Raw genomic sequence first — 18,925 nt, 5'->3', positions numbered from 1 at the left:
GAAAAAAAAAAGCCAAAAAAAAAGAAAATCCAAGACCATACGGAGCACTGGATACGGCGTACGGATACTGACCGTATGTATCCACCCAATTGCCCCCCTCAGCGCTCCTTGATAGGATGTCTACCTCCGATGACCCTCAAGAAGCGGTCAGAATTGGATTCGCCACAAGAGTCCTCTTATTTAGGGCTATCCTACCTTCCCAATGTAGGTCCTTTCGCGCCAGGCACAGCCGTATGTACTCCGTACACCAAAGCACACAAACGCAGTCCCGCTCCCGAGGAAACCTTTTCCCCCGAGCAAAGATAGGAGCTGGTTGGCTGACTGTGCAAGACGGAATTCCTTCTACGACTTTCACCGTGGCATCTGATAATATGCATGTACCACTTAACTCCCCTCTTTCTGATTGGTCATTGCTACTTTGGACTACGAATCGCGCATCTGTAGATAGATCCTTTGAACCACTATGGTGGTAGATAGACACTAATAAGCAAGTAAGATGCCAACTTCTTTGTTGTATGGAGTACTCCGTATCGAGTACGGAGTAGATCGTTTCCTAATGTTATTCCAAATCATGGTACCTTTGATATATGTGACTCGCGCGCGGCTTACATTAGCTTACAGTAGCTTCCAAGGTTGCAAGAACACTTCTTGCATCCCCCCTCCCCCCCGGTTTAATTGGATACTCATGTCAAACCGTCTTAAAACCCCGCCTTGATGACGTTACTAGGTACTAATGCCATCTGGATAACCAACACTTCTTATAGAACTAAACGCAAAAATGAAAGCAAAAGAAACATTCTTAAAACAGCCCCAACATAAACCCAATATATCCCCCTCGCCCAGTCTGCATCTGACCCGTTGATGCAAACAAATGCACACGGGTACTAGGGATCCGAATCTGACAGGGATATTGATTATGGATCATCTCGATACGTTGGGCATCAAGAGCGGGAGCGGGAGCGAGAGCCTTTTTAGCGAGATGCAGATTGACTTCGAACCTGCAGGCGGGCTGTAGAGTGAGTGCTTGGCTAAATGGGATGTTTAAATGAATGTTAATTTATTTTATTCTTATCTGAATAGAGTGGCTTCTAGACTCTTCGCACTAGTCATATAGTAGAACCAGCTTACCAATGCCGTTTGTCCACATGGCTGTTAACCGAGAGACATATGCACATAAGCACTATGGGGGTGTGATAGTGTGGGTCTTGATCTTCACGGTTGGGCTGGTATTGCCTGGGTCATCAAGTTGATACACGATACTCCGTACTAGGTCTTTGTGATACGGAGTACGGAGTATATTCCCCTGGTTTATGCGTGTTCACCTGCAGGAGAACCCCTCTGGTTCCATCGATGTGATATCACTGCTCTAGATAGATGTACCCGATAGGGTTTGTTGCATACGTGCTATTTTACTCTGCAGGGCCTCGAGTTCGGCTTGCCATTGGCACAGGTGAAATCCAAAAATGATTGCAGGACTACACTGTCTTATATAATGTGCGTAAACAGCACACGGACGAAGATTGGTTTTGAGAAAAATAAAGTGGATTAAATTGAGCAATGGAATTCGTATGGACAGGAAATTATATGTACTGATGAAGTAGGCGAAGGAAACAGGGAATAAACTGAGTAAAAAAGACAAGGAAACCCGGGAAACAAGAGCCATATCTCATACATCAGGAAAGAAAAGCGGGTGGGATATCAAAAAGAATACAGTCACAGCTGAGCTGGGTGCATAGATACCAAAGGTATTCCCTAGACAGCGGGACGAGAATCAATAGATCGGACGGCCCTCGTCCCAGCGGCGAGATTCCCTCGGACTAGAAATAGGCTCGGGTTGACCTTCACCCGCAGGGGTGTGAGGGCTTGATACAATGTTACCGGACGGGGAAGGGATAGAGAATCGTGCACTCTCACGGCGGCCAATATGTTCCGGCTCACCGACAGCGTTGATCCCACCGATCCACTCCCAGACCCGAGAAACATCACCGCTACGTCCTTCTCGCACGGAAGCGCGGACGTTAGCGTTGCCCTCGACAAAGCTGCGGACCCGTCGCCAGAGCTCCTCGCGACGCTTGCCCTGAAGTTCAAAGCGAAGGACATCGTCGCGGAGCTGACCGATGGCAATATAAGGTTCTTTAGCATCGCCGCGGGCATATAGTGCAGCCTGCGTAGATAGTCGGTCAAGGGTTGTAGCTACTAATTCAGGCACGCGAGCAATGTCAGACCGACGTGCGAGTACACGCGCACGAGCGTACACAAGGAGACCAATGGCCATAATTAGAAGTGAAATAGGGAGTCGATACGCGAGGAGAGCGAGTCGGAAGTGGCGGCGGACGGCGCACGCGAGTGGGAGCCGTGCAATGGAGGTAGATGAGAGGACGAGGATGTCGGAATTTCTGTGATTGCGAACGCGTCTCTGTCAGTTCCGGTACCCAATGTCAGACCAGATCCTTATAAGAAATGCCGCTGGATGTTGGAGTCCAGAGCGATGAGCGTAGCCAAGGAGACACAATTACTCCTCCCAGGATGGGGGAAACTTACTGCTTGGTTTTGCTGATAACTTCATCTTTGCCGAGGATATCGCCAATGGCACCCTTCCACAGCTCATCAAATTCGGTGTCACTCAAGCCCTTGCGGCGTTTCTTGGCCACCTCTTCCCTCAACTCCGGCTCGCTGATGTCCGGAGATCTGGCGCCCTTGCCGTCCTCCTTCAGCTGACCACATTCCCACTTTGCCCGGCGCTCACGAAGCTCCTCGACAGCTTTATCAGCAACAGCCTTCACCCGGCGCTCCTTTTCACTGTCGGGTTCACATGTTGGTGGCAATGGCACCAGGCCACCGAGGGAAAGAGGATGCGGCTTCAGAAGGAAATCATTTTCGCAACGCACTTCAAAATCCGGATAGCAGAAGGCGTGGCTTGGGCATGGCTCGCACCGAGGCTCTAGGACATTCGCCCATTCAGGAACCTTAGTCTCTGCCAAAGACCAGGTGGGCTTTCCCAGGCCGCAATATCCGATCTCGAGCTTTTCTTTGCGCCACCAGGCACCAAAACCGCCGGCCAGTGAAAGGATGACCACCCAAGGGGCCAAGCGGCTGAGGGTTCCTTGCTTTTGGGGCCGTCGCCTAGGCTGAATTTGTCGCGAGTAATGATCATTCTCCATAGACATAGCGAGCTGTTCCTCAGGCGTGAATTCTTCGCCCGCCTCAATTTCGCTTTCTTCGTCATCATCGGATTCTTCTGATTCCTCCTCGGGCTCCTCCTGAGGAGGCATCAACCGGGAGGCAAAATCAAACGAATCCCGCTTAGGTGGCTGGAACCCGTCATCGTGATGAATGCTAGATGGGGTTGCTGATTTCCGTGACCTGAGTCCGCGGCCTCGAGCTGGACTGTCGGTGGATAAGCGCGAAACGCTCTTCCGCTTGCCATCAAAGCTCATCCTTGCGCTTTTAGGAGCCTCGGGGCTTCCACTCTGGAAAGGATTGTCATCCGTAAATATGCTCTGATCGCGTAATTCTAACTTGACACCAGTAGGAGTGTATTCATCCACTTCTGTCGAGGGGAGGACCTCACTCCGTCCGACTTTCCTAGCTGTAGATTTGCGAGGAGTAGGACGGGAAGCCGCGACTGGAGTAGCCAGAATGTCGTCGCCGGTTTCCGTGTCAGATGTGCGGGCGTGTTTACCCACTGAGCGAGCAACGCTCGAGCGCTTTGTGTTCCTGATAGGCGTGGCAGGGCCGAGACCATCATCGGTATCTACCGTTGAGTGACGGGTGCTTCGTCGCGACGTACCTCGCTCGCCTCTTCTTGTGGATCCGACTGTTGAGGGCGTGGGCGGAGGAGGCATCGACTCTCTGTCGTTCGTGTCGCTCGCTACTGATGTCGACCGACTGCTCATGTCTGTAATTCCCATGCTAGTTCGTCGGACCGTGTCGCGGTCGCGCAAGAGCTTTCTGGCTTGCGGAAGGACTTCATCTTCAAGGATACCGATCAGTTGAGCCTTCTTTGCCGAGGCAGGGTATGGAATATCGTGGCTGACGAGGATTGAGCGCAGACGAGGGACAGTGAGAGAGTTCAGATCGAAATCTGGATGGAGGTATTCCAGTTCATCGGCCATTTTGCGTTGCGTGCAATGTGCGATATCGTGGCCTAATTAATGTGCGAACACCCCGACCGACCGAGATTGGTAGTCTAGAGGAATTTTTGTTCAGATGGACACCGAACTTGTAGCACGGTGCGCGGCTAGACAAGATTGCAATATGCCAGTGAAATGCCACCGATCGCTCCCTTTTTCGAATTTTAACTGGGGTAGGAGAAGTGTTATTTTTTTTTGTCGAGCTGTTAATTACGCCAGAGCTGGGTCGATCATTCGTTCAGTTCGTAGCCAGGGCAACAGGCGGGGCGCGAAAAACGGCCGATGTTGAGACTAACGATTTGAACGATGTAAATTTAGGTAAGAGAGCCCAAGAAACAGATGTCTCTCAGTTTATTTTCCTGGCTTGGATTCGGTTTACTAGATGAAGGGGTGTGAGCAGACCAAGAAAGAACAAATCAAGGACGATGACGCACGAATAAACAATGACACGTGATCTGACAAATCTGAGGTTGGTGCCTCAGGCCAGTAACTGTGATTATCCCAGTATTTGCCATCAAAGACAAAAAACAACCTACATACCTTGGGGACAAGGACTGAAGACAGATATTATCAACTTTTGGCTACTATAGATGTCGATTAAAGTTTATTATGTATGTAACTATCTGCATAAGTAGGTACCTGGCTATATTATCATATACTCATACAGCTTTCCATAGCTAAGGTCATAAGGTATATGTGTACTCCGTACGTACAAAGCATAGCAACATTCTCTTTTCCCTTCCGCATCCCTAGAAAATAGTCACGGGATTAGACGTGATATCCCCCAGGGCCCACTTTCACGTCGATCTCTGCCAAGACCAAGTATGTACATACATATTTGACAAGCCCCCTCAGTACTCCATTCCCCTGTCAGTAGCCTGTGTTAACAACATGCACAAAAGATTCACCGAATACCTGTGAGTTACACACCACTACTCAGCCAACTCATGCTGCTATTGTCTTGTTAGCCCCAAGACCCCTCCTGAGTCCATCTTATTCCCCAAGTCTCCCATCAAGTCTCCCATCAAGTCTCCCTCTTGAGATACCTCTGTGTAGTAAGAGTGTCCCTAACTCCCACCAAGCTAAGTCGAGTCGATAATATAAGTTATCTTGACAAGTTCACAGTTTCCCCGGGATGGACTACGAATCCTCCAGGTGACGTATTTCAGAAAGAGTTGGCCGACAAATCATGTCTAGAATCAAATAAAATGACATGGTAAAAAAAAAAGCCTATGAAAGTGTCATATAGACTGTAATATATATTCACTGCCCGAGCCAATTACAGCCCTATAATCCAAAGCAGATTAAAGCCAATAACAAATGAAGATACCGAAACAATCACCGTGGCTCCATGCCATAATGCTTTATATAAAAACAATTTGCAGACCCCCTCCCGCCAGTGGGACGCCGCCCACTATAACAAAGCCAGAGAGATACAAGAAGGGGAAAAAGTCCAAAAAAGTAAGTAAATAGGAATCCAAAAGTAAAATTGAAATTAGTGCAATAAAAGCAGGCGGCAGAAATCAGTGCTAGCCGCGGCCCGAATCAAAAGAGCGATTGGCATCGCCGGGGAGGTGGAGGAAAGATGATGAGGCCGAGGTAATACCGCTTTCGATACTGCCTGAAGGACCCATCTTTTCGCGAGTTGGTGGACCGCCGATGTTGCCCGCAGCACCAACGGCCATCTGCTCCTTGAGAGCTTGGAATTCGGCAAGTTGTGTTTGTAGTTGCTGGAGTACCTCGCTAATAGGTACGGCGTGGTCATTGAGGGTGTCGCCTGGTTTAAAAGGACGCATCATGTGACGTAGGGAGAGTGTATTGATGCATACCTGGAATTTTGTTAGGATTGGAAGTATAATGCAAAGGGAGTTTGTGGAATACTAACCTCGATGCGGGTGACTTGTTGATCGACTAGACTGAGAACGGTCGAGTCGTTGAGCTCACCTCCGTGTCTCTTGACCATGTTGAAGAGAGCGACGTTCGGCTCTCTGAGGCTCGGTTCACTTGGATGCTCCATGGCGCCGCAAAGTCGTTCAAGGCGGAGTGTGACTTCCCAGAGACGCCAAATGATGTTTGTCTGGATATCAAGTTGGTTATCTGGGCTGATAGTTGCAGCGGAACTGTCACGATCTTGTGATTCTTCTGAAGAGATCATGCGACCAGAAAGCGCAGAGGGGTAAACAAGGTAGAGGGGCTCTGGATTTTCCAGACCCTTCAGCTTTCTTTCGCCTTGATCTTTGATAACGAAACCTTGACTATTGAGCTGTTGTAGTTCGCGACGAATGTTGTGGCCGAGGCTATCTAGGCGGGGGTTGCTGTCGGTCGAGCTGGTGGATGCAGAACGCTCAGCATCCGCAAACATCTCAAGGCTGCGGTGGATGTCGGTCATGAAATCCGACGAAACGAAAATCTGTCCTCCATCCGCGACGGCAGAAATTCGTGACGCACGATTCACCATTGGACCGAAATAGTCCATTCGGCTGGTGACCGGATCTTTTGCGCAGACAGGCTCGCCCCAATGGCCACCCATGCGGACAGATAGACCACGGAAGATAACATTATTGTCCATGTCAACCACAACTCGGCACTGGGGCTGATCGAGAATTTCTGTAGGCCATTCAGCTTCCAGAAGCTGATTTTGACAGTTGAAACACCACAACAAGGCAGCCGTCGTGGTTGAGAAAGCCACCATAAAAGCATCACCTTCTGTCTTGACCTCGTAGCCACCGAAGATTGCAAGTTGCCGGCGCAGGATGTCATTGTGGATTTGAATAGCGGAACGCATCGCATCCGGGCAAATCTCCCATAGACTCGTGGATTTCTTGATATCAGTGAACATGATAGTTAACTCACCCTCGGGAGCTATCACATGTTCAAAGCGCGCGAGTCGCGAATCTCCAGGACCATCGCGCTTCTTGGGACGCTTGGCAGTTGGGATGATCTGATCTTCAGCGCTGAGAGAAGGACGAGGCTTTGGTCGTCTCCTTTGAATTTCCCCAACGCCGAGAATCATCACCATCAGCTTATTGGTGGCACCGAAGGAGATGGCCAAATCACGTAACTTTTGAGCTGCAAACATCAAGTCCGGTTGTTCTCTCCTAGTAATGTCAACCACCACTTCGGGAGTAACATAATCCCAGAGTTCCTTTGATGCCAACACGATCATCTCATCTTGTTCTGTCAAGACGGTGTGCATTGTGGAAGGGGCCGCAATGACAGCAGGCATCATAGGGAAGTGTCCGAAGCACCTCGACACGGTGAGGACATCATTCAGCTTCCCAGTGCGAGACACGAAACCTCCTGCTGCACGAATGCGTGCACGCTCGTTAGGTTCCGCGGGATCATGGTTTTGCGTCAAAGAAATCATTGAACCATCTGACCGGATCAAAATAGCCTGAGCATCACCAACATTGGCGGCGTACAAGTCCATGTTGTTCAGATATAAGACAGTAGCAACACCCCCGGACTGAATGTCGTCCTGATTGAGCATTTTGGCCGCAGTCGATCCTCGATGGTACTGCCGGATCTCACGGTCATCAATCGACCTATAGGCAGAGCCTGCCATATTCTTATTCAGTGCCAAGAACGACCGTCGGAGTGCATCTAATGGTGTTTCACCCTGCTCTCGCTGAAGCTTCTTAAGCTCAAACGAGAAAGTAGAAGTGAAATTCTCGTGCAAGTACTTTGCGACGCGAGAACCACCACTGGAAAGTGTCTGTCCGTCAAACATTCCCACAAGTGTTTCCACATTATCCTGCTTCAACCGCGGAACAATCATATCAATAATAGATAGATGCTCGGTCTTACCAAGAGAGTCGGCCATACCGTAGGCGAGAGTACCAGCCAAGGAGGCAGATGTTCTCACACGGCGATCTTCAGTCTCCTCTGGGATGGTGGGAATGGTGAGTGTGACATCCATCAGTCCTAAAACACGGAGATGGGTCAGGGAGTTGAAGTCGGTCAGGTCAGCGCCATTGGCGGCCGGAGGACCCAGCGACGCGATATTTGGCTTGATTTCCAGACGCTTGTTGCCCGAGAAATTCAGATACTTGAGATTACGGTTCCAATTCCAGTTCCAATCATATGGCCAATTTGACACGTTGTACTTGAGGCCGTTGCTCCCCACATCCAGAATAGAAAGCTTGCTAACCTTGCAAAGCTCTGCAGGCAAGACCTGGAACCGGTTTGCATTGATGTGAAGAACTTTGAGGTTGCTTCCCTCTTCCAGGTCATCGGATGGGAGGGAGGTCAACTCGTTGCCGGACAGGTACAACTCGGAGATCAACGGCCACCGTTTGAGAATTCCTTGCGGTAATTCCGTCAAGTCATTGTAGGAAAGGTTGACAATACGCAGCTCTGGGAGCAAGGATAGTTCCCGGAAAACATCATCTTCAAGTCTGTTGTCGGCAAGTGAAAGTGTGCGAAGGGACGCCGCGAACGTCATTGCCATCTGCTGAGAGAAATTTGAGTCCTTCCGACTCACCGAGTTCGGGTCGGTATATGATGGCGACGCCGCCGATACCTTCCTACTAGATTGAGCATTTGAAGGATTCCGGTACCCATTAGGCGACACAGAATTCATAACACCATTCGACGTTTGACTGGGTCGACGTAGGCTTGGTTCATCCAGTGGGCCTATATCTTCGTAGCTGGGGTTTCCAGCAATGCCAGGCGTAGCTGTAGGCGTGTTTGTAGGCTCACCGGGAATTTGAGGGTACGGAGCACCGCATTTTGGAAAGCTTGAAAGAATGTTTGAGGATATGTTGAGTATTTCCAGCTTGGCACAGTGCCAAATTTCGGCTGGTAGAGAGTTCAAGTTGCACTCCCTCAGATTAAGATCCTTGAGCTCCCCAAGGCAACCCAGAGTTGGAGGTAAGGATGATAGTGGGTTTTTGATCATACTGAAGTGTTCCAATCGACGCAACTTGCCAATCTGAGGCGAAACTGAGGATATATGATTTTTGTCAAGTACAAGCTTCGTTATATTCGGGCAATTTTCGAAAATGGTATCCCTAAATTGGGAGAGCTTGCCCGAGGCAAGATTTAGAGAAGTCAGTGTTGGCATAGGAGCGTCAACATCAAATTGCGTCATAGGGCAGTGGTCCAGATGTAAACTCCGTAACTTCGGGAATGAGCCTTTGAAACGTGATAGAAGATTGTGACCGAAGGATATCTGCTCTAGACGTGGAAGACTAGAGAGTGCATCGATATTGGTGACAGCATTAAAGCGTCCATCAAACTCCTTGAGATTCACCAATTCCCGGAAGGAATCGTCGAGAGGACCGCTCAGGTTGTTGTTTGTCATCCAAAGGCGTTCGAGAGTGACCAAGCGGCCAATATTGGGAAGTTCTTCGATGCCATTGAAGCTGATATCAAGATCAACCAGACTCTTGAGGTTGCAAAGGAAATCGGGGAAGACCTTGAAACTGTTTGACGACATGTTCAGGCTTCGCAGGTTTTGGAAATTGCCGAAAGAGCTGGGGAGCTTGGTCAATTGGTTGTTAGCCATCTTGATGCTAACAAGACCAGTAAGTCGGTCAAGACCCGCATGATCCAAGTCCTCGAGGCAGTTGTTTGACACATCTAGGTAGGTCAATCGGCTGGCTAAGCCAAAGCTTTGTGGGAGGAATGCGGCCTCATTCCCAATGAACTTGATCTCTCGCAGATTAATGCAGCTCTGAATGAAGTCTTTGGGGACGTCTAAGGACAAGTTCCTTGACAAGTTCAACGAGATGATCTCAGAGGATTTTGCATACAGCGTGATTGGAATAGTGACAAGACTGCGACCTTGGAGATCCACATGGCTGAACTTTTGCATTTTGTTGAAACCTGGTTCAGTGTCGAGACTGCTGTAACCGCTGAGTTTGGTCGGCAAGAAGATGAAGCGACAGAGATAACTGTGATCCTCGCGGCCAATATCTCCAATACGGTCCTTTTCCGTGTATCCGACTTGTTCCAGCAGCCGCTTTTGCATTTGAATAGGTCGCTCATTGTGGTCAAGCTGACGTGAAAGATCATGTTTCCGCAGAACAATCTCATAATTGTTGAGATGATCTTGTAAGAAAGACTTCCGACCAAGCATCAAGAGGATCTCGGACACGGTAGCATTCACACCAGCTGATAGCGTGGCGAAAGTAGAATCAATTCGGAAGATCCGAATAAAGTAAGAAGCTTCACGATCACGAGGACCGGCCGGTGTGGGTTCCTCCAAGGTGGGGTCTTCTAAGGTAGGGTCAATGGGCCCCCGGACCTGCCAACTTTCAGGCGCATTCCACGGCTTCTCGAGTTTGGAATCGTCGCCGGGTGTGATCGTCCCATCCCTTCCACGCTTCATTTGTCCAGGCGAAGGTGGACGGACAATTCCTTTCAGGTTTTCCATATCAACATCAAGGTGGAAGAAATGCTTGTTCTCCTCTTGAGTTTTGTCGTCCTTGTTTGGATTATAAAGGTCACCACCTTGATGAGTGAACACACGACGATTACCAAGCTTTCTTCCGACCATCAGGCCCTTCCCGGAATCTTTCTTTCGGTCCGAGTCTACCGACTCTGCGTATCGAGAGGAAGTACTTCCTTCGACGCTTCCTTGCCTATCACGTCGCGGCGGGGAAGAGTTCCTTGATTTGTCATGCGACTTCCCGAGTATCTTTTTTATGAACCCGCCGATTCTTGGATGCTGTGAATTCTGATCAGGGTCTCGGTATGCGCTACGCACACTGGGTGTTGGGCTTGTCGACCGGCCCCCAGCTGCAGTGGTGTCGCTCATGTCAGTCGACGAATGCAAGTAGTTCTCATTAAACGGCCGCAGTCCAATGTCGTCTCTGCCGGTAGTAGGTCGGGGTTGGGACCATGCCAGATCGCCAGCAAGAGTCGGGTTCTCTTCCTTGCTTCGTGAGGAACGATGCCTGCCAGGTCCTCGTCGGCTTGGCTCCCTCTGCCCAAAGGAACCATTCTCCGAAGATGGGAGACGTTGTCCATCGGGGCCGATGGGTACATGGCGCACCGGCGCCTCCCCATACTGCGGAATGTCATTAAAGCTCTGATAATCCCATGGAGTGATGTCACTAGAGGGCAAAGGATTATTTGCCCGTGACCTCTGGGGACGTTGCGAGCTGGAGCCCTCGGACGTATTACGCGAGCCATCTGAGTTCGCTCTCTCGCGGGCCTTCAACTGGTCAACTGGTCCCCCACGCCTGCTCGGCGGGTTCTGGGAGCCATCCTCATCGGTTTGAAGCTCCCCAGGCGAATGATAGTCATCTCCAAGTAGACCTTTCAAATGCTTCTTTCTGAACTTTTGGCTGATACTAGATCTAGACCCCTGGCTACTGACTGTGGTTGCGCTTGCAGCAGACGGCCGGCGATGTTCCCCATGGTATTCATACTCAGCGGGTTCGCTTGCGATTGTTCGTCCGGTCGTGGGTCGAAATGTGAATGATGCAGGCGAAGCTTCATGCTCGGAGTAATCATGGTAAAAAGTACCACTGGCATCTGGCTGACCACTGCTGGGGATTGTGGACCACGGGGCAATCGATTCGATCTCATCGGACTCGGCGCGAGATGGGTGAAGGGGTGGAGGTCGGGGACTCGAGAATGTTGATTGAGACGGGCTATTTCGGTTGTTCGGGACCATCAAAGCCTCGCGATGATTGCTAAAGCCGGAGGCTTTGCGTTGTTCGGTGGGGGAAATATCGGGGGAGTTCCATGACCACATGGAATTTCCCCAATCAATCCGAGGGGGTCTCGAGGAGTCGGGCCTGGAGAGAGAAAAAAATCTCGTTAGCGCCTCTTCCTTTTTGGGCTTGGGTTCGACGCGCCGTGATCACGTATAAAGACTTGGAGAAACAGAAGCTTACTTGGTGTCCATTTTGAAGGAACCCGGAAACGGGTCGGCATTTTGACCTCCCGTAGAGGCCTCGTCTTGATCTCGAGACAGACTCGCGGAGTTTCGCACGGTATCTTGCGATATCCAGCTATTTCCAGAGCTTTCTGAACCCTGACGGTTGTCGGGTTGATTGCGGTCCCGCGCCGGCATGGCTGCGCTCATAATCGGCCGAATGCCACCACGGCAACCCTAGTCAAGTTGCAGCCAGCTGTACCTTGGGGTGTAGTGATGGGTCAGAACCGTCCAGCATTAAAAGAACCGATGATAATCGGATGGTGTGGGCGACCGGGGGAGCTGCAACGTGTGGTTGTCAATTCTGCTCTCTCGGGTGCTGACGCCACGTTGTGGAGGCCGACCCGGCGACGCGGTAGAGAGTCTAATAGCTGGGAGAAAGTCTGCAGGACATTCGATCTGAAACTGAGACGAGGCAAATGAGTGGGTTAACACCAAGAGCGCGAAGGAGTTGGGAAGGCTAGCGGGGGCGTAAGGATAAGGAAGGCGTATGAAAATCTGAGGCAGACCGAGGGCTTAAGTCTAGCGTCGGGCGTGAGTATCAAAATGGGGCGTTATTTCATGAGGTTTTAGGAAGAGATTGTGGTTGAAGGCAACCCGGGCGCATACTGGCAAGGCGAACGGGGTGATAATTGAGGTCCAGAGGGTTAATTGGGGGGGAAGACGAAGAGTGGGGATAGTCGTGACTCGTGACAAAGGCGGATCAACGTAATGACGATCGAGAACAAAGCCAGGATCCCTATTATATATATATATATATATATGCAAAATAATAAGAATTAAAAAGATCTGAAGCTCAGGATGAGATTCATATAATAAGAAAGAGATGGAGGAAGAAGAAACCCGTATGAGCTTCGGGTGCACTAGACCGTCGGAGTGAGGCTCTTCTACACTTCTATACCCTGGGAATATCTTCAGCCTTGAAACTTGTAGATTTACTTGTAGATTAGGTATTGAGACTAATTCTTTGTATTCTTCTTCATTTCTTCATTTTCTTATTTCTTCATCGCTTTTGAATATTTCTATAGATATAACCATTTTCATTGGGCGTGGTCCGTGCTGTCCGTGCTTGACAAGGAGACTGCCCGGGTGTGGAGCTCTCCCCGTCTTTGTTCTTCACTTTTACTCCGTACTGTCTGTTCTATTTTTCGCTTTTCCTCGTATAGGATGCATATAATGTAGCCATCTACCCCGTATACGTGTGCCATTGTTGCATTCCATGGCCTTCTACAAAGTATAGTCGAGTCATTGGATCGTCATCCCGGCCCCGGGGGTCATTCAACTCTCGAGGTATCGAGGCTGTGACAAAGAATCCCTGTAGCACTTCCAGGGTTGTACTCACATTGTCTTTTTGTTTCTTTTTTTTTTTTTTTTTTTTTTTTCTGGCCTTCGCTAAAAGGTGACAGCTCGAATTGCCAAGAAATGTACTGCTACCGTTGCACAGCTCGTTTTCCATTTGTTGCAATCTGCCTAGCCTGTGATATATCTATCCTCTCCACAATCTACATTGAAAAGAACATGATTACAAAATAAAAGCCATGGACTCTGATATTTTGGTAACTAGAGTTCTAGTACTATACATAACAGATCTGGCTAAAGAAAGTCTTGAGATACAGGTAAGCTAGATTAAACCCACATCGGGTAGCTGCTTCCATCGCTGCGCGATGGAGGACCTAAAGCATATCTTTTTCTTCGCGAAAGTATCTAAATATGAGTATTGATTTAAACCTTCTGGACGAATTTGCTATGACTGTCTCTGCCAACAGTGGTAGTAGCTAGTAGCATGAACAAACACCTCCCTCTTCTAGAGTTCAAGGATATGATTGAACCACGGAGTAGCAGATCCTCACTTCCTAGCGGTTTCCCCCAAAGTATGAATCAGATTGAACACAACCAAGAAATGGGTCTAGCAATCCACTGGAGACCGCTAGTTCAGGGACCCTACGGAGTGTGTACGGAGTACAAAGTACAGATATAGGAAAGTGGAGCGTGGATTTACTTTGCGTCATTTTCCCATGCCGTTGACCTCGAATTGTAAACTACCTAGGTAGGATGCCAAGCTTACAAACCTGAAGTTTACGTGTGAACGCCTGAACATAACAATTGAGATCTAGCTTGGCCCACTTGGTATTTGCATGAGTTTCGTCGGTGGAATTCCCGTTGACTTCAGCTTCGGTTCAAAGATCAGCGAAGGCGCCTTACCCATAGCTTTGTCGCCAATGGTGATGATCAGACGAGCCGTCTCATGCTCTAGGGCTTTGTTACCGCCGCTCATGATTGCAATTTTTCGGCAAGACGGACTCCTTCGTTCCCGAAGAGAAAGAGATCACACATGGTGAAAAGATCAAATGAGAATGTTGAAATCTACCTAGTAGTGTTGGTATAGCCGAAAGGATAGTGGTGTGGTGTAAGTGGAATAATAAGGTAGTGGCCGAGGCAATAGACTAGGATACGGAGTAGACAGCACGAGATCATTGCATAGTTGTACAGGGGCCTAGGTGCGATATCTAAATAGAACAAGTTATAAGTATCGAGATCGAGATCGAGATCGAGACATGATAGGGCCCACAGCTATCGGACTATTTTTTCCTCCCATTGTCGTGATTCAATTCGTCACCCGGCAGATCGCCCTTACATCGATCGCCAACATCGATCGGCGGCTTTATGTCCTTTATATCGCCCAAAGTCTAGACCAGCCTCTTGTGCTACTCCTGCGCCTAACTAGAGTGCCCATTAAGCAAAAATTACAGATATTAAAAGGATAGCCAAGGTTGGCCGTTAAATTCATGTCACTCATTAGGCCGCTAGAGCTAATGGGGAGATGTCTGCCCAATAGTAGGCAGCCCTGGCCCGAACATTGAAATCACGACTATTGGTCAGTACGAGTAAATATTTGTTTCGGATAGAAGATAAGGACTCCGTACAGAGTATGAATTAATATCCTGCAGAAAAAATCTTAAATATGAGATCACATCGCTAATAATAAGTGGTGTACTCCGTACGGAGTAAAGACTACTAAATGCGAGAGGCTGGGGGTTGTGGGTCCTAATCTACGTGTGTACCCTGCCACCGATTAATTTTGCTTGGGCCTTGCCGCTTTTCCTTGGTTTTTCAGGCAGACTGGTTTCATCGAATGAATCTCTATGTACGAAGTACTCTGTACATCTTCCAAGGATCTCGATCTCAGATGCCTAATCGAATGTGCTCTGTGCCACGCACTATCCAGAATAACCATTGTACATACACATGCACACTCAGGCTGAGAATGCATATTGGAATTTGAACTACACACCCGTCAAGTTTACGGGGGACTACTTACATGGAATGACTACATGTACTCCGTAGAGACTCCATGGAACAACGTGGCGTAGCTCTCTCCCTGGCCCACCACTGATCCACCTGTGGGCATAACCTCGATCTGAGATGGGATGTGATTGGTTGAATGACAGCCGGGGACCCACGGATCGACCAAAAAGAGAAGCCACAGAAAGAGGAGGCTGGCACCTTCCCAAAGTTCAAAGTTGTTTAAGACCGTTTGTTGTACTCCCCTTTACTTGAAATCCTTCCCCGTTTTTCTCTCCTCATCTGTTACCCTTTCGTATCAACTCTCATCTTCATTATTGCATAATAGTTTGCAAGATTACTTATAACTTACTTACTCTACTTGGCCCACCATGCGGTTCATTCTTGGTGCGGCCCTGAGCCTGCTGTCTTCCACACTAGTCGTGGCCCAGACCTATACCGATTGCAATCCAACACAGAAGAGTAAGGCTTATCATAACATTTATGTCAACAGATCACTAACATCCAGCAGCATGTCCCGCTGATCCTGCATTTGGCCAATCTGACAAGACGTTTGATTTCACCAGCGGCGCATCGGATGCTTTCAAGTCGACTGGCTCCGTCACATATGACCAAACAAATGGTGCAACCTTTACTATTGCTAAGCAGGGCGATGGCCCGTTGATTCAGTCCGGCTGGTACATTATGTTCGGCCGTGTGGAATGCACCATCAAGGCAGCAGCAGGGACGGGAATCGTGAGCAGTGCAGTTCTGCAGTCCGACGATCTGGACGAAATTGACTGGGAGTGGCTGGGTGGTAACAACGCCCAAGTGCAGACCAATTACTTTGGCAAAGGAGATACAAGTTCATTCAGCCGTGGCGCTTTCCACGACAATTCCGGAAACCATGACGACTTCCACACTTTCTCCATCGACTGGACCAGCAGCCAGATCGTGTGGTCCATTGATGGCAAGACCGTCCGCGTTCTCACTCCCGAGACAGCAGAAACCAACCAGTACCCACAGAGCCCGATGATGGTCAAGGTCGGTGTGTGGGCTGGCGGTGACCCGAACAATGCCCAGGGCACTATTGGTGAGTGGGACTGTCCTGGAAAGTACCTTTATCAGGCTTGCTAACAGCTTGTGTTTGTTCAGACTGGGCTGGTGGCCAAACAGACTATAGCCAAGGCCCCTTCAAGATGTATATGAAGTCTATGACTGTGACTGATTACTCTACCGGAACTTCGTACAGATACGGTGACAAAAGTGGCTCATGGCAGTCAATCGTCGCAGAAGGAGGATCGGTTAATGGCAACAAAGCCGCTGAGCCCACGTCGACCGAGTCCGCACCTGTAATTACTGCAACCATCGACAGCGTCCCCGTTCCCTGGAGCGGAACCCACAAGGAAACCTCAAGCTGGGTCACCCCAAATGTCTGGCCCTGGGTGGCGACCGGCTCTCCTTTGGCCTCGTCAACAGGATATGACTGGGAGTCTGGTTCTGGCCAAAACATGCCACCAGGTGGAGGCTCAATGAGTGAGCAATCCCCCAAATCCCTCTTTGATTAAATTCACCCATTAATGTCGAATCTTTTCCCCAATAGTCTACCTTCCGCTTTGTGTCAGCAGTGTTGCCTTTTTCTTCGGTTGCTTTTTCCCGCTCTGGCGTTGAGATTTGCGAGGAATTCGACTCAAGTGATGAGCAGAACTACATCTTCGACCAACCAACCCCCTTACTACCATTACTTCTACCAATACGCCAACTAGAGAAGCCATAGCGACAACTTTCAGTCCTCATGCTACTCAATCGGTGGGCAGTGCAAATCGCCAGTTCCTGAAATGGCAAGTGTCTTGTGTGCTCTCTTTGGGCGTGTTATTGCATTGGCTTGGACGTATCCGCGTTTGTATTATTATTGATGACTTCATCGGACCCGGCGTTTGCTTATATTTTTATTGGACATGACACATGAGCGATGACTTTGACGGCTCACGAAACAGCCGCAGCATTTGGGCGGTTAGAGGCACCTTATATTCTTGTTTACACTTTACTATTATCATTCATAGATGTCAAACGTGAATATCCAATTGATGGCACATGCGTGCTCTACATACATAATGAGTCTTTCTATACAATCGTGAGGATGAGGGATTAAAGAAGAAGAGCACAAACACCGGTCTACATCACGAGGTAGACAACTGTAAGTATTTCAAACAAACCTGGGAGGGCATAAACCTGAGCATCAAGAGAATCAAGTAAATCAAAAGAGATTGCTATGTAAGAAGAAGCAGGGTTGGTTGAGATACCATTTACTCTCTATAAATCAGAATAGGAAGCGGAGGGTACCGTAATCTATGGCTCTTTTACGGAGCCGTTTGCGAAATAAAACCTTGAAAATTCCGGATGAGGCATCTCACTCTGAATATCAACTTCTTGCTTTGGAATTCCATTATCCCCTCCATGTCTTTCTTTTCCAACAACCCTTCCAATATGATTGACAAAAGCGTCATCTCCACTGCCCATCGAGCTTTGGCCCTTCCGGAAATCGTGGGTGAAATCTTCTTTTCGATCGACCAGTACCCTACGAGAATCTGGCATCACACACGTTGGTTACTGAACTGCGCCTTGGTAAATAAGGCACGGTACAATAGAGCGCTGCATATCTTATAGGGCGATATGGAAGCAGATGGTAAACCCCTCGACGAGGTCATGATAAACATCTCCCCCGATCGCCGTCAGATTTATGCCAACTTTGTAAAGACTGCGACTCTCATAACCTACAGCCAGGAGACTGAATCAGTGGTACAGACAGCTCTGGAAAATGTGGTATTCCCGCAGATACACACTTTACGTCTTGTTCTAGTCTTTCACAACATGGAAACCTAGGAGGGTATCCGCACCCCCATTTTGAACATGCCAAATCTCCAGGTACTTCATGTCGACCATTCGAGTGGGCCCATCTATCTATATCCAAATCAATGGGACTGTCTCGCTGACCGGACTCTGGTTCGTTTACCCGCTATCATCTGCTGCGCCACATGACTAACCGCTGTTTTTGCATATCTAGAAGCTCTTTCCGACTTTGTTGGATGTTCGAATTGAGATACCAGCCATCCTTTATATCCCGGGGTTTGAGACTTTATCTGAAAATATGCCACATTTGGAATCTTTGGAATTTGCGGAGCTCTTGGACCTATCGGATGTAGAAGATAGAGTGGAAGATACATTTAGTGAGGATACGGACGACAACGACTTGGATGATGAGGACGCACACAGCTAGGATAGGGATGAGAGTTGAAAGAGCTGATCCAGCTCATGCGCCTTCTCACCTCTATATTCTCTTGATAATTGCTGTATTTTAATTTATTTGATTTTATAGTACTTTTTTCTTGAGCTTAGCTGGCCTTTTAGAGGACACTTCTACCTCCTTTTCTTTCCGATACGTATAAACATGAATGGAGAGTTAAAAGTATGATGGATGCAATAGCCACAATGGACACAAAAGTGCGAGAAACTAGGTGATAACATATGTAGGCGGCGCGTCCAATGGAGGAATAGCATCGGGGATTTTGATAATGAAATATGGTGGGACACCGCTATAGGAATTATACCCACCATACGT

The 18,925-nt window shown here is 48.7% G+C and overlaps 4 protein-coding genes across 4 annotated transcripts; 2 read left to right on the top strand and 2 right to left on the bottom strand.

Annotated features, from left to right (window-relative positions):
- Positions 1-1,599: 1,599 nt before the first annotated feature.
- Positions 1,600-4,115, bottom strand: N7487_005571 (putative sister chromatid separation protein (Src1); the record flags this gene model as incomplete). The annotated part of the gene is made up of 2 exons (XM_056873318.1): positions 1,600-2,396; positions 2,542-4,115. The coding sequence occupies 2 exons, from the start codon at positions 4,113-4,115 to the stop codon at positions 1,772-1,774; spliced, it is 2,199 nt and encodes a 732-aa protein (XP_056731038.1). The 3' UTR covers positions 1,600-1,771.
- A 1,547-nt stretch (positions 4,116-5,662) lies between these two features.
- acyA (adenylate cyclase acyA) lies at positions 5,663-12,162 on the bottom strand (the record flags this gene model as incomplete). The annotated part of the gene is made up of 3 exons (XM_056873317.1): positions 5,663-5,962; positions 6,019-11,884; positions 11,984-12,162. The coding sequence occupies 3 exons, from the start codon at positions 12,160-12,162 to the stop codon at positions 5,663-5,665; spliced, it is 6,345 nt and encodes a 2,114-aa protein (XP_056731037.1).
- A 3,536-nt stretch (positions 12,163-15,698) lies between these two features.
- Positions 15,699-16,977, top strand: N7487_005569 (glycoside hydrolase family 16 protein; the record flags this gene model as incomplete). Its single annotated transcript, XM_056873316.1, has 4 exons — positions 15,699-15,789; positions 15,836-16,399; positions 16,462-16,842; positions 16,910-16,977. The coding sequence occupies 4 exons, from the start codon at positions 15,699-15,701 to the stop codon at positions 16,975-16,977; spliced, it is 1,104 nt and encodes a 367-aa protein (XP_056731036.1).
- An 816-nt stretch (positions 16,978-17,793) lies between these two features.
- On the top strand, positions 17,794-18,583 carry N7487_005568 (uncharacterized protein; the record flags this gene model as incomplete). The annotated part of the gene is made up of 4 exons (XM_056873315.1): positions 17,794-17,931; positions 17,974-18,129; positions 18,190-18,309; positions 18,371-18,583. The coding sequence occupies 4 exons, from the start codon at positions 17,794-17,796 to the stop codon at positions 18,581-18,583; spliced, it is 627 nt and encodes a 208-aa protein (XP_056731035.1).
- Positions 18,584-18,925: the final 342 nt, after the last annotated feature.

The sequence above is a fragment of the Penicillium crustosum genome, assembly GCF_028827405.1.
Source record: "Penicillium crustosum strain IBT 35664 chromosome Unknown utg000002l_segment0_segment0, whole genome shotgun sequence".
NCBI classification, from domain to species: domain Eukaryota; kingdom Fungi; phylum Ascomycota; class Eurotiomycetes; order Eurotiales; family Aspergillaceae; genus Penicillium; species Penicillium crustosum.
Note: the sequence above shows the minus strand (reverse complement) of the source record. Positions and strands in the feature narration are given on the sequence as shown.